This window comes from Rhamphochromis longiceps, linkage group LG5 (genome assembly GCF_057381845.1).
Source record: "Rhamphochromis longiceps isolate RC_006_pf linkage group LG5, R_longiceps_female_GT1.1, whole genome shotgun sequence".
Lineage (NCBI taxonomy): Eukaryota > Metazoa > Chordata > Actinopteri > Cichliformes > Cichlidae > Rhamphochromis > Rhamphochromis longiceps.
Genome location: NC_140561.1, coordinates 993,367 through 1,008,889, shown reverse-complemented (window position 1 = coordinate 1,008,889; position 15,523 = coordinate 993,367). Strand labels below are relative to the sequence as shown.

At 44.3% G+C, this 15,523-nt stretch overlaps 1 protein-coding gene across 1 annotated transcript; it reads left to right on the top strand.

Moving 5' to 3' along the window:
• Window positions 1–697: 697 nt before the first annotated feature.
• chia.1 (chitinase, acidic.1) lies at window positions 698–12,614 on the top strand. The gene is made up of 11 exons (XM_085405394.1): window positions 698–805; window positions 2,470–2,499; window positions 2,621–2,825; window positions 8,316–8,372; window positions 8,462–8,627; window positions 9,100–9,224; window positions 9,373–9,496; window positions 10,985–11,167; window positions 11,340–11,456; window positions 11,579–11,705; window positions 11,800–12,614. The coding sequence occupies exons 1-11, from the start codon at window positions 787–789 to the stop codon at window positions 12,006–12,008; spliced, it is 1,362 nt and encodes a 453-aa protein (XP_085261520.1). The 5' UTR covers window positions 698–786; the 3' UTR covers window positions 12,009–12,614.
• Window positions 12,615–15,523: the final 2,909 nt, after the last annotated feature.

The following is a 15,523-nucleotide window of genomic DNA, read 5'->3' as shown; positions in this document are numbered from 1 at the left end:
TAATTTGTAATGTGTAACTACAGCTCTCATGTCTTTGCTGTGGATATTCATGCTCACCCGGAGATGAAAGCTAATAGTTTTGAATTCAATTCAAACAAAAGTTGCCTCAAGTCACTGTACTTCTACAATAATAGAGCAGTGTATTATTGTAGGGTTTGTTTGATGATCATTGGTAAATTCCAGTGACTAAGTAAAAGCTGATTACAGTTATCATTGCGATATCAGTTACTTATCTAATTGGGTCAAATTCTTAACTGGGCTTGGCAGGTCTTACTAGAAGGGGGTGGGGGTGGGGGATTATTAGGCACATCAGACTCCCACCACTCTGAGCTCTTATCAGCTGCACTTTGACACCTTCTATTAGTCATTAGGATGATATAAATCTGACCCACTCAAACAAGCTCTCAAATCTGCTTCAGTTCTTCTTGTCAAACGGTAATGAGATCATCATTGTTTTTGTCTGGTTTGGTTGCTTGTAGTGCATTTTATAGTAGCTACATGTAAGCCTAAAATTAAAGATAAATTAGTTATTAGGTTTTTTTATTATGTATGTTTTAATAATTAATTGTTACAAGTGCATCAAAGTTTAATCTAAGTTTTGTCCGTTTGTAAAACGCAGTCTGTAAAATTTTGCTCAAGTGAAGCTTAGCTAGTTAATTAGCAAAAAATGTTTCTGTGACAGCACTTAATGTCTGATTTTGTTACTTGTGTGCCAGTGAATGAAACTGATTCACTCATTTGGAAGTTCACTTCTACGAAAGGAAACCCGTGGAACCTGAAAGCAACATGGGGAAACTCCTCATAGGTAAATTTCATTAAATATTACATTCATTTATTCATCCATTTATACAATAGTTGTCCTTTGTTTATTTATTCAGAAGTAGAGCATAAGGAGAAGTTAGTAGTTTGAGAGGTACAGGTTAAATATGGTTTGGCTGAAACAAACCACATTTGACTATTTTATGTGCTGAACGGTTCGGAGTATGACCCCTGTTTGTAGTCCCAACATGAGCTGGTGGAAGGTGTCCTAGCTGAGGACTTCATTTTCCTGCTCAGGACAATAACATAAAGACTGAGGAGTGTGACTCGGAGCGCAGTATTCCAACAGTATCCTGTTATTAGACTGGAGGCAGCTGACAAGTATTACAAGATAAGTTTAGTTTGGGTCTGGTCAGCCATAACTGAACAAAATTGGGGGGGGGGTTCGGTGGCAGGCCCCCTGGGGTGGATGAGTTTCTCAAGGTGGGAAATTGAGACGCATATTGGTCTGGCATTGGCAGTGGTTCATGTTTGTTGTGAGGCAGAGACAGATGGGCATGAAAGCGATGCTGTTCATTTTACTGGTCAGGCTACATTCCTATTCTCAACTCTGTCCGTGAGTAAAACTGCCTCAAAGAAAGAGTTAAAAATGTGACATAAATAGACTTCCTCCATTGGGTGTCTGACCTCAACCGTGGAGATAGGGTGTGGACCTTGGAGGCCTTTCGGGAGGGGCTCAGAGTAGAGTCCCTAGTCCCCCACTGTCATGAACTGGCTGTGTGGAGGCAGATGAGGACCCAAACGCAAAACTCACGGAGACAAAAAGCTGAACTCAAAATCACTGCTTTATTGCAGGCTTCACAAAGAAACAGAACTAAACTGGGAATGCTAACTGAGGACCGAGGGAACACAGAAAAGCACGGAGGTTCGGGGAGGAGACGTTGACGACGCGAAACCGAACTGAGGGAGACATGCACATAAATACACAGAGGGTTAACGAGGGAAGTGGGAGCACACAGGAAACACAGCTGACACAGATAATCATAACAAGACACGGCAGGAGTAACACAACACTGACAGGAGACTGTCAAAGTAAAACAGGAAGTACACAGAGGTGCAGACAGGAGGAGAGAGAGAGACAGGAGAGCACAGGCATAGCAGGCTGGGGAAACATGGAATAAAACACAAGGAGGGGAGACGAGGGCTCACAGATACACAGGGGAAATCAAATAAGGAACAACTTAACAGAGCAACCCAGGACCCATGGCCTAAATAAAGAACAAAATACAAAAATACATGAAAACTAAGAATGCTGGGCCAACATGGCCCAGGATCATGACACCCACATGAAAATGAGCAAATTGAAGTTATTTAGGCGTCTGATTAGGATGCCTATTTGGTGTCTCCTAGGTGAGGTGTTGCAGGAATCTAGGCTTCAGGACAGACCCTGGGTATGCTGGAGAGATTAAATCTGTCAGCTCCCTTGACAAGCCTCGGTGTTCCCACACAGAGCTGGAGGAAGTGACAGGGAAGGGAGAGGTCCTGGCATCTCAGCTTGTACTGCTACTTAGACTGCTGCAACCTTGACACGATTAGGCAGCAGAAAAATGATGGATGGAGTTTGTGACATGATCTTCTGTATTCTATGTTGTCTCTAAGTTTTATAGTTTCTAGGTAACCTGATTTACTTTTTTTCCATCTCTTTCTCAGCTCTGGGCATTCTATTCATTCTACATAATGGTAAGTATTTCATTTCGTTGTTCTCGTGACAATGACAATAAAGTTTCTGATTTGTATTTAGTGATCGAGTCATCTCATCACCATGATGGTTACAGAGAAAACCGAATGTGTCTTCCTTCAGTTTCATCTAGTAAGCTGGTGTGTCATATGACCAACTGGGCCCAGTACAGACCAAGTGCTGGCAAATTCACTCCAGACAACATCGATCCCTTCCTGTGCACCCATGTCATCTACGCTCTGGCCACCATTAACAGCTTCAACCAGATCAGCCCCGTTGAGTGGAATGATCCGCAGCTGTACAGCAGCCTCAACAGCCTCAAGAATGTGTGAGTTTGCTCAGTCATAGAGTCAGACTGGGCACCAATGTTAATTTAGACAACTACGACAGTCACAGTAAAGAGAAAGTAGACCCACTTTAAGAGATGGTTGATGTTACAGAAGAGATAGGCTGAGTTGGAGGCAGGTGAGTAATTGCAAATCAAAAGTATGGTTGTTTGGTTGGGTGAGGAGAAATAAGAAACCTCTTCTCTGTAAAACAAAAATGGAAGCATGACTTAGCTCAGCAAAACAGCATCTGAACAAACCACAACTTCTTGATCATTGTTCTCTGAACAGACAAGACCAAAGTGCAAATGTCTGGCCAAAATGCATGGCGCCACGTTTGACAAAAGCATTTTAGCGTATTAGTACAAAGACCAAGCTCAGCCATGCTTGACAGTTGGTATGAGGTAGAGGGGTGATAATCTGGGCTTGTTTTGCAGCCACAGATTCTGGTTACCTGGTCATTGTGTCAACCATGAACTCCACTATGTAGCATTATACAGTCAATTATGAAGCACGAAGGCAAGTCTACAACAGAATGGTTGAATGGTGCTCTATCAGCTTTTCAAAGATTAGACTTCAACCTGATTACAGTTCTGTGCCGGACCTTAACCTGTTGAACCCTGATGCCCCTGGTACTGGGAGCAGAGAGGGAACATTTGCTTTCATGGGCTGTGCCACCAGGTCTGTTGTTTAAATGTAGACATGTATGGTATCCACAGAAACGTTACAATCTCAGGTAAAACCTCACAAACCGTTTCTATGATCACCAATAACTGCTATTCAATACCTAAGAACTTTCCACTTTCATAGATGGTACCATTTGTACCAAATTGCAAAACACTAGATATATATTTAATTAAACCTCTGCAACATTGCTCTGTTTCATTTCAGTAGCATTGATCTTTCTGCAGGTAATGTCCATATTTTGATTCTTTTTGGTGAGACTTAATCAGTTCATTTAAGGTAAATGTACTGATTCTTCTGTGGTGCTTATCTACTCTCCCAGAGCGCTCAAAGCGCTTTTTGGGCATGTCATCTTCAAGCAGGAGCCTCAGAATAGCCCTGGAATTCAAAAGGTTAAGAAAGCTGTGCGTAAACACTCGCAACCTCAATGAATTCATGCAAAGTTGCAAAGAAATAGTGAATAAGAGCCAAAATTAGTTGTCAGGGTTCCTGGGTCGGTGACCCAGTATTTTCAGTTCACGTTCACTGTTTATCTTCTGCCTGTTCCACTTCCTGTTTTATTGTGTTAGCCTTGGTCCATGTGCATTATGTTCCGTCCTCTTCCCGTTTATCATTAGTTCATTATGTTCAGCTGTGTACTCACCAGGTTCTAATCTCTCATCACTCAGCCTGTGTATTTATGTCCCTCAGTTCAACCAGTCCAATGTCGTGTCATTGATGTTATTGTGATGTTGTCTCTCCGTCTGTATGTTCAGTTAGTCAGTCAGTGCTTCAGTCAGTCGTCCAGCCAGCCATTTTCTCCCTTTGTTCTGTTCATCCACTCCTTATAATAAATCGTCACCTACCTGCGAGTCCTGCGTTTGGGTTCCTTCTTCCTCGCCTCCACACAACGCCTGACAGAATGACACGACCCGTGCCACGAAGACACGTTTGGAACCCAGCGGACTCGGACCTCTACGAGCGGCAGGAGGTAGCGCTCTCCTTGTGGGCGGAAAAGCTCAAGGAGAGACAGTGGCTCTTCGCGGAGCGAGAGCACGTCTTCGAGGGCACTCGCTTGGCTCTGGGCGGGCCTCGGAGACGCCGCGTTCCCCCACCTGCTGCCTCACCTGTACCGGAGCATTTGCCGTGGAGAGTGGCCGTTCCACGCCGCGCTTCGGCCACTCCCTCTCTCGCCACTCCGCTCCTCGCTCCCACACCCGCCGCCTCATCCGCCGGACCTCCACCATCGCCGCGGCACAACGGCTACGCCTCCCACCTCGGCTCAACGGAGGCTACCGCGCCAGAGGCTCTGCTGTTTTCCCCGGCCGCTTCCGCTTCCCAGAGAAAGCGGCGCACACGCCGCCATAGAACGGACTACTTTCAGCCACTCCCGATGGTGAGCTCCAGTGACTGTTTTTCGCACTCACCATCTGATTATTCACTTAAAACGCACAATAAACCCATCTCTCATTCATGGGATGTTTCCCTCCTGGAGGATTCTGTGGACTGGGAAGATTTGTTCTGCTCTGCTCCCCCAAAGACTGTAAATAGTGGTGGCAGAAAAATCAGAACAATCTCCAATAAACCTGCCAGTAACACACACACCGTCACTGTTTCCACACCCAGTATTCAGCCATTTCTCACCGGCACGGGGGCCCAGTCTACGCCCACACCAGTGCCAGCTCCCAGGAGGAGGGCAGCTGCGACCCGGTCTACCTCCACACCCGCTTCTGTTTCTCAGGTGGGGGTGACTGGTGTCCAGCCACCTTCCGTGCCCGTCCCAGCGCCCAGGTTGAGGGCAACCAGAACCCAGCTTGACCTCCCTGGAGGCTTGGAGGAGCTAACCGGTCCACCTGCTACTTCACCACTTCATCCACCTCCTGACCCAGCCTTTCACGCCCTCGCACTATCCCTAGTTAGATTAGCTGAACTGTCCCCTGCCCAGGCACCAGCCTTACGAGCCCAAGCCGTAATTTTATCTCCGTCACTAGCTCAATCTGTAGCTCAGTCTCCACCTGTCCTCCAGTCACCTGTAGCTCAGTCTCCACCTGTCCTCCAGTCACCTGTAGCCCAGTCTCCACCTGTCCTCCCGTCACCTGTAGCCCAGTCTCCACCTGTCCTCCAGTCACCTGTAGTCCAGTCTCCACCTGTCCTCCACTCTTCTGTAGTCCAGTCTGCCGCCCAGTGCCCTGTAGTCCAGTCGCCTCCTGTTTCCCAGTCACCTGTCCACCATCCCGTCCAGTTCCCGGACCTGCAGCCACAGCACCCAGAGCCAGCTGTGAACCTTCCTGCTTCTCAGCCAGGGGTTTCCGCACCCGCTGGCCCGGCCGCTCCTCAGCCAGGGGTTTCCGCACCCGCTGGCCCGGCCGCTCCTCAGCCAGGGGCCTCCGCGCCTACTGGCCCTGCCTGTCTCCGGCCAGAGGCCTCCGCGCCTGCATCGCCTGGTCAGGCCTCTGCCTCAGCTGCACCCACGCCCGGCCCGGCCTCTGCCTCAGCTGCACCCACGCCCGGCCCGGCCTCTGCCTCAGAGCCTTCGTCTGCTGCAGCCTCAGAGCCTTCGTCTGCTGCAGCCTCAGAGCCTTCGTCTGCTGCGTCCTCAGAGCCTTCGTCCTCAGAGCCTTCGTCCTCAGAGCCTTCGTCCTCAGAGCCTTCAGCCTCAGAGCCTTCAGCCTCAGAGCCTTCAGCCTCAGTGCCTTCAGCCTCGCCTGGCCCAGCCTCCGTGCCTTCAGCCTCGCCTGGCCCAGCCTCGTTTGGGTCTGGAGCTAAACGGCCATTTTCTAGACCGCTGGCTAGGCCACTGGCCGGGCGCCATCACCGTCGTGGGCGGCCCACAGACCCTCTTCGCCTGAGTGGCCGCCGTCGCCTTCCGCACGGCCGGCCCCCGGACCGCCTTCGCCTGAGTGGCCGCCGTCGCCTTCCGCACGGCCGGCCCCCCGAACTGTGTCCACGTCGCCGCCGTTGCCTTCCACGCGGTCGGCCCCCGGACCAGTGCTGTCGCCGTTGCCGTCCGCACGGTCGGCCCCCTGAACTGTCTCGTCTCGGCCACGGGCCGCGTGGACACCCACCTGAACTGTCTCGTCTCGGCCACGGGCCACGGGGGCGCCCACCTGAACTGTCTCGTCTCGGCCACGGGGGCGCCCACCTGAACTGTCTTGGTGTGGACTCCGTCCCTCCGTCCTGGGCCCCCTCCGCCCACCCTGTTCTGGTTTTTTTTTCTTTCTCTTTTGGCCGTCGGGTGCCGGCCTTTGGAGGGGGGGTACTGTCAGGGTTCCTGGGTCGGTGACCCAGTATTTTCAGTTCACGTTCACTGTTTATCTTCTGCCTGTTCCACTTCCTGTTTTATTGTGTTAGCCTTGGTCCATGTGCATTATGTTCCGTCCTCTTCCCGTTTATCATTAGGTCATTATGTTCAGCTGTGTACTCACCAGGTTCTAATCTCTCATCACTCAGCCTGTGTATTTATGTCCCTCAGTTCAACCAGTCCAATGTCGTGTCATTGATGTTATTGTGATGTTGTCTCTCCGTCTGTATGTTCAGTTAGTCAGTCAGTGCTTCAGTCAGTCGTCCAGCCAGCCATTTTCTCCCTTTGTTCTGTTCATCCACTCCTTATAATAAATCGTCACCTACCTGCGAGTCCTGCGTTTGGGTTCCTTCTTCCTCGCCTCCACACAACGCCTGACATTAGTCCACAATAATGTGAGAGACTGATGACATCATGCAGTTATTGCTAAATCCTGGAGTGCACCTAGTTTTCACACACCACTTCTGCACTTTGGCTCAGATTTTTTGTGTTTTATATGATGATATGGTGTAATATGTGAAGTGTTGTTGTTAATCTCATGTTGTGTTCATCCAATTTTAACACCTGTTAAGAGAAATTTTTTTTATTATGTCCAAATATGTCAAACCTTAGAAGAAACAGAAGTGCATTTTTTTCACCATGACTGTATCTGTGATCTCTAATCCCATCCCAACATTTTTTCATTATTTAGAAATAATTAGGATGAAAGTAAATAACTTATAATAAACAAAGGAGTCTTTCCAGGATCTTAAACTACACATGAGCATGTTTTTGGATGAAGAACATCAAGCAAAGGTCAAACCAGTGACAAATTAGAACCCTCGACCCAGAAACATCAAGCCTCAGTGCCACTTTTTGACAGATTTTCTTTTCATTTGCATCAGTATCAGGTCAGTAGTTTGATTATGGCAAAAGTTAAGTTACAATCCGAGTTAGCTATTAAGTGGTGCTAAGATTTCAAAAGGATGGCAGAGAAAAAGTGTGCAACAAAAAGCTTGGATTACAGTAGGATCTATTTGTAGAAAGCAAGTAATTGAGCTGGACATACTGGCAATATGACAGAATGTGAGCATCAGTGTGTTAAAGCAGCATCTGTATTTATCAGGTATTTAACCACCAAATGGAGCAAAAACAGATTTTCCCATTCAATTTTATCTAAATGGAGCTACCACAATATTTATCATTATCATGGTGTACCATCTAAATGCATCAGAAAACCTCTATAATTATCACCCAGTCCTACTGCAACCAGCCAGGGCTTCCAACCTGCTTCTGCCCTTTTCGGTGGATTGTTCAGGATTCTGTTATGTGCAGAATCCTTTTTCAGATCTCATTAAAATGTTGAGCAAAAAATAAAATAAAATTATAGCTAAGAATATTATATATATATAACTGTATGACATAAGCCATTATTAATTCTCCAGGCAACCCATGGCTGTGAAATACACAGTCATCGGGAGTATAAATGGGGGTAAAGTGTTCTTGAATTATTTAAGGTCCTGTCTTTTCTCTGCCTCTCTATTACCAGCAACCCTGCTTTGAAGACTCTGCTGACTGTTGGAGGAACGGTCAATGGAGTCAGCCCGTGAGTTCCATCTACACCAGTTCTCATATTTTCGTATCTATTTCAAAAACCTTCCTTTATTACGGTTCTTTTTCCCTGCATTGCACCAGATTCATTGCTATGGTTGCCAGACCTGAGAGTCGTGCAGCCTTCATCAGTTCTGTTATCAGTTTCCTTCACACCCATAATTTTGATGGGCTAAACCTGGACTGGGAATATCCTGGACACAATGGCAGCCCAGTGGGGGACAAAGAGAAATTTACTCTACTGGTCACGGTAAACACAGCTCACATTGTCCTTAAATTTTCAATACAATACTAATGTATTATAATGGTGTATTATTTTTGTATTGTAATGTTTATCCTTCTTAAATGTTATTATATGTTATCTGTCATTAACTAGTGCATTGCAATTTTGTTACCAGAAAAGTCAGCCAATCCTGTTAAAATAGAGTCTATATACCTTTATGTAGGGCCCATATAGTAAACCTCACAAAGACATTAAATAAAATGTGGCCCAGGCCATACTGCATGTTTGTTTCTTTTAATGCAGTAGACTAGCACAGTGCGGACACATTAAAATCTATCAATACATGATCATATTACAGTATTTGGTCTGTTTGTGCTACTGATATACCTAATGGCATTAGATACGGTTTCTTGATTCAACTCCTCTGTTGTTAATGATGCCAGGGTGTGACCGATGAAACTAACTGGATCTAAGTTGCTTTAGTTTGGTGTGTCTATAGGAGCTGGCCAAAGCCTTTGAGGATGATGCAAAAGACAGCGGGAGGAGTCAGCTGCTGCTGTCGGCCAGTGTTGCTGGAATCCGTCAGACCATTGACAGAGCATACGAAGTTAACAAGATTGCACCGTAAGTTTAAGCATGTATGCGCATTTTCAACAAAGTAACACCAATCCATAAAGTAGGTGTCGTGTACTGAAATAGATATATCACTATTACTCATTTCAAATGACACAAAACCCCATTTTACATTTACTGTTCAATAAAAACCCAACAGACACTTTGACTTCATCAACATCATGACCTATGACTTCCACGGACACTGGGAGGCAGTAACTGGACACAACAGCCCTCTTTACAGTAGCTCTGCGGACCCTGGTTCACAAATTCATTACAATATAGTAAGAAACACACCAACACATCTACATCTTTCACTGTGTTCATGTGGATGAATAATAATGAATACTGATTTCATAATAACTGTAAAAAAAAAACATTTTTAAATGTGAAATTAAAAAAGGATTTTTCATACTGATGAGAAAAAACTGGAAACACTAAGTACAGTACTGCTGCACTTAGTGACCAGTACCAACATTTTGTAGTACTAGTGCTAGACAGTCTCACAGAAACACAAAGTAGCACAGTAATACACAACTGAATGGCAACATGTTTTTTTTTCACATTTGTCACACTTAACTGTTTCGGATTATGAGAACAAATGTTATAATTATACAAAGATAATCAGAGTAAATACAAGACATAGTTTTAAAATGATGATTTCATTCATTCAGAGAAAAAAGCTATCGAAACCTACCTGAAAAAAGTAACTGCTCTCTAAACCTAACACCTGATTGTGCAGCCAAAACTGCACTCCAGCATTTGCAGTAACTAGAAATGACTCTTTCACCTGGAGGCCCAGGTCAGCCTACTCTTTAAAGAATTGTTGTAATTCAGCCACATTTGTGGGTCATTTGGATTTAAGGCCTGACTTTGATTAGGCCACTAAAAACCTTTTGTTTGTTTGTTTGTTTTTTTCGTTTGCTTTCAGATAGATATGATTTGAATTACTGCGTCACAGTTCCTTTAATGGTATGTTCTAATCTCTTAGTAAAATATTGTGGTCGGTGCTACCGATTGCTGCACTGAAGTCCAACTAGAACTAAACTAGATTCGATTAATGATTAAGGAAAGAGGAATTCTGGAGCAAGCTGGATGAAGTGGTGGAGTATGCCCCCTCGGGGGAGAAAGTGGCGATTGGAGCAGACTTCAGTTGAAATGTAGGTGAAGGGGACAAGGTGATGAGTAGGTGTTGGGTAGGTATGATGTTAAGGAGAGAAATGTAGAAGGACAGATGGCAGTCAGTCTTGCAAAAAGGATGTAAATGGCTGTAGGGAACATGTATAACAAGAAGAGGGAGGAACATAAGGTGGCATATGAGTGGAGGAAGGTGTATAAAGGTGGACTGCATCTTATACAGAAGTTACAGAAAGAGATAGGACACTGCAAAGTGGTGTCCTATCTGCCTTAGCCAGGCAGAACTAGATAGCGTTGTATAAGATGACTTTGAGATGAAGAGGAAACAGGTGAAGGTAGTGCCAATGATTAAATTGTGGAAGTTGAAGAACAGAGTTCATAGAAGAGTGGTAAGGAAGAGACTGGGGACGTACAGATGCAGTGCTTGTGGAAACTGCTATGAAAGTGTTTCGTGGACAGAATCAAGAAAAAAATATATATATATATAAAATATATGTATGTCTTACAGCTTCTCTGTCTAACTGATCTCTAAAGGAGATTCAGAGAAACAGGTAAAGCTGGTAAAGAAGTAATAAATTCTGAAGAATTTGGTACAGATTTACAGTTGAAATGAAGTTTCCTTTCCTTTTTTGTAGAACTCCTCTGTATTCTATTGGATATCCCTGGGAGCACCATCTGGAAAGCTGCTGCTAGGTTTCCCTACTTATGGAAGAACCTACCGTCTTAGCAGTGGGGCAAATGGCCTGGGAGCACCAGCTGATGGCCCTGCAGACTCTGGACCCTACACTCAAACTGCTGGATTCTGGGCCTTCTATGAGGTACAAAAGGTTCTTAAAAAGCTCTGATTGGTATATGCTAAAAGTCATCTATTCCTCAAAATATCTATTATTACCCTTGACTAACATCTGTGGGCAATTATATACAGCTATAGAGTATCACTATCACAAATTCACTGTTATCTGATGTAGGTCTATGTGTCCCTCTTATCAGATCTGTGACTTCATTAATACTGCTAGTGTTGGGTGGATCTCTGAACAAGAGGTTCCATATGCCACCTATGGGAGTTCCTGGTTGGGCTATGATGACAAGCGCAGCTATTCTTCCAAGGTAAAGAATTTCTGTGCTAAAACAGGAAGCGCTATGCTTTTTATTCATTTTTGTTGTGCTCTATTGAATTGTACCTGTAATTATTCTAAGAGTTCTTGCTTCCTTATATTGCTGTCCTGTAGGTTCAATGGATGACTGCCAACAACCTGGGAGGCGCCCATGTGTGGACTCTGGATATGGATGACTTCAGTGGATACTTCTGCTCAGCTGGCACATATCCTCTTATCAACCACCTCAGAATGTTGATGGGTAATTACTGTAAATTAGCTTCACTAACTTAGATTTGATTTTAAAAAATCTCTTGCTGTGTGCAACTTATATTTTTTCATGTCTCATTGTGCAGGCTTTACGCCAAAGCCCACCACCACTCCACACCCTACCACCACTAGGGACCCAAGTGCTGACTTCTGCCGTGGCCGTCCTGATGGGTTATATGAAAACCCAGCTGACAAAACCACCTTCTTCCAGTGCTTCCAGGGAAACACCTACCTGCACCGCTGCCAGCCTGGCCTCATCTACTGGGACTCCTGCAAGTGCTGCAACTGGCCCTGAGCCACAGAAACATAAACTACAGAGCACAACATAATAAATGTTTAAGGCAATCGGTAATGTTTCAGTAAGATCTTTTCACAGCTCATGCTAAAACATCCTGGGTTTTAGCAGGAACAGAATATACGGTGGCGTGAGAAATTGTTCACTTCTTGATTTCTATTTGTTTTTTTGTATGTTTGTCACACTCAAATGTCTCAGATCGCTGAACAAATGTTCAAAATGTTCAACATTTTTAGGGTTGTTTATTATTATTAGGGGGAAAATACAAACGTACATGACCCTGTTTGAAAAAGTGATGCACCCCCCCTCGATTGCAGTTGCTGCTGCTAAAAGGGTGGCCCAGTCAGTTATTAGGTTTAGGCAGCAATCAGTTTTTGTTGTTCACTTGGTTGGCTGTTGTAAAGGGGTTTCACTTGACCATGGAAATGATTCTGTGATCATCCACCTCTGTTATCTTCTGTGGAGGTCCAGGTCTTTTTGTGTTGCGCTTTCCTTCTTTCTCAGGATGTAACATTTTTCCAGGATGTATCATCAAGCTGTTTTTGCCACTTCTAATATTGTAGCAATTTGTCAGATGTATTTTTTTTTGTTTTAAGGATGGCTTGTTTCAGCTACATGTAGAGCTTCTTTTGTCTGTTTACAGAAAACCTTCCAAATGCAGACACCGCACCTTATATCAACTCCAGGACTTTATCTTCTTAACTAACTGATAAAGGCTATTTCATGGGCAGGTTTGGGCAATTCCTTCATTATGTCATTGAGTCAACTGTCCATTTACTTTTGGTATCAGACAAGCCCCAGATGCAGGCGATATAAAGATGCCTCTGTGAGAAATCAGTGCATAACAGCAGGCTGCAAGTTGCTAGCAGGCAGAGCATACATGCAACACCATAACGAAGTAGCTGCATAGTATACAGGAACATCCATGCCGAGTATGACATTGCCACTCCCAAAGTCAAAAAATGAGAGACAACCCCCAGGGTGCTTGACTTACGTATAAAGATAGACAATGGCTAACCAACTGAACATATTAGCGGTCGACAAGCAAAAGAAGATGGCTGTAGTGGTAGATGTAGCTAAGTCAAGTAATATCGCTATCAGGAAGGAGGAGCATGAGAAGCTTGAAAAATACCAAGTGCCTGGACGAAGGAGAGGACTGGCTATCCTTCTGTCAGGCAAACTACACTTTGAAAAACTATTTGAGATAAGTGATAAGGAGGGGCGATTTATTTTAGTAAGGGAAAATATTGAGGGGAATCCAGTCACGTTGCTAAATATATATAAGCAGTGTTGGGAAGGTTACTTTTAAAATGTATTCCATTACAGAATACAGAATACATGCCCCAAAATGTATTCTGTAACGTATTCCGTTACGTTACTCAATGACAGTAACGTATTCTGAATACTTTGGATTACTTAATATATTATCATGCTTTTTACAACAACGTGAATGTACTATTGCTGTGTGATTTATTACTATTACTGAAGGTCCGCGACTCCGAACTGTAGTAAAGGGACCTCTGACTAATACGGCGGGGTCCCTGTCGGCTCATAGCCGAAAAATAGCTTTACTTTCTTGTGTGGGTCAACTTTTCTTGCGAGAGACAGAGAGAGGCGTTGAAAGGCTGCTCCAACGAAACTTATTGTTTTCGGAGGAAAACACGAACACGGTGTACAGTCGAGTCTTAATAGCTTACTTACAGCTGGGCTCGTCAGGCACTCTTCTTGGCTGCAGTGGTTATTATTATATTTACATGCTTCCAGCTCCCGTTTTTCCTCGATGACAACTCGTACCTTTCCACTCCCCTTTTTCTCCCTCCTCGCGCTCACAGACCCATAACGTGTATGGCAGTCCATTCTCCCTGCAACACGGTTTACACTAAACATGATGCTACATTCTTTAGAGCTACAGGTGGCTGTAGCTCAGGTGGCAGAGCAGGTCAGCCACTAATCAGAAGGTCGGTGGTTCGATCCCAGGCTGCACCCTGGCTGCATGCCAAATATCCTTGGGCAAGATACTAACCCCGTGTTTGCCTACTGGTGGTGGTCAGAGGGCCCGGTGGCGCCTGTGTCCGGCAGCCTCGCCTCTGTCAGTGCGCCCCAGGGCAGCTGTGGCTACAATGTAGCTTGCTATCGCCAGTGTGTGAATGTGTGTGTGAATGGGTGAATGACTGAATGTAGTGTAAAGCGCTTTGGGGTCCTATGGACTAGAAAAGCGCTATACAAATGCAGGCCATTTACCAGGCCATGCTTGTAGCATTCTGCCTGTTAGCTTAGCACAACAACAACAACGAAAAGGCGCTCTCTCACCCAGGAAACACACAGTCGCAGAGAGAGAGAGAGAACGTCGCCCTGTAACCATGGCAACCGTAACGCTGCCGCCTGGAACAACAGAACGTAGCTGTCAAACAAAACCCAAACAGTCCTGACCCGCGACAAAATGAAACAGGAAAGTACCGCAGTGTAATCCATTTATTTCAACAAAGTAACTGTATTCTAAATACCACCTTTTTAAACGGTAACTGTAACGGAATACAGTTACTCATATTTTGTATTTTAAATACGTAACGGCGGTACATGTATTCCGTTACTCCCCAACACTGTATATAAGCCACCAGGAAGTGACATCAATTTCTTTAAGAACGTCATTGATATGATGCTATCAACGAGACCATAGGTCTTCTAATCTGTGGAGGAGATTTAAATATACATCTACAACCAAAATTAGACATTTGTAATGGAAAAGCACTGAATACAAAGCCATTAATTAAGAATATTAATACGTTATTTGAGGAGGTTGGTCTTGGAGAAACTTACATCCCTATCAAAGGGACTATACTTAATATTCCTCACCCCACTCATTAAACACAAGAATAGATTATTTTATAACACTCAGGAAAGACAAAGATAAAATATACACTTGTGAAATTGGGGCAATGGATTTAAGTGACCACGCACCTGACTGTTGATTTAAACCTGCAACCAAAATCCAACAATTGGAAACTAAATTCGAGCACACTCAGTGATCCTCAGTTTAAAGAACAGATTAAGAAAGAGATCCACCTTTACTTGGAAACTAACAACAATGGTTATTAGTTTCCCCTAGGACCCCTTAAATGCTGTCCTGAGAGGGAAAATCATAGCAATATCCTCTTATAAGAAAAAGATGAGAAATAGGAAATTAGAAAACTTACAAAATAAGTTAAAAGAATTAGAGAAAGTTCTTACCTAGTCTAACACATAATGACCAGACAGTCTTTATTCGAGAGTGCCTAATAGAAGATCATGTACAAATTATTAACCACATTTAAAAAAATAAAATAGAAGCAATGGTAATCAGTATCAATGCAGAAAAAGCATTGGATTCAGTGAACTGGAGCTTTTTTTTGTTTTTTTAAATATAGTCTTGTTTAGATTTGGCTTACATGAAATGATAATTAAGATAATACATTCACTATATGATAACCCCAGGGCTAGGATTAAAATTAATTGCTGTTTATCACACAGTATTATGA

Excerpts from the sequence above, each read along its gene's own strand:
- chia.1 (XM_085405394.1), top strand. Across the intron at positions 9,497-10,984 it reads CACAAATTCATTACAATATA|AACTCCTCTGTATTCTATTG; the intron begins GTAAGAAACACA and ends CCTTTTTTGTAG. Across the intron at positions 11,457-11,578 it reads AGCGCAGCTATTCTTCCAAG|GTTCAATGGATGACTGCCAA; the intron begins GTAAAGAATTTC and ends GCTGTCCTGTAG.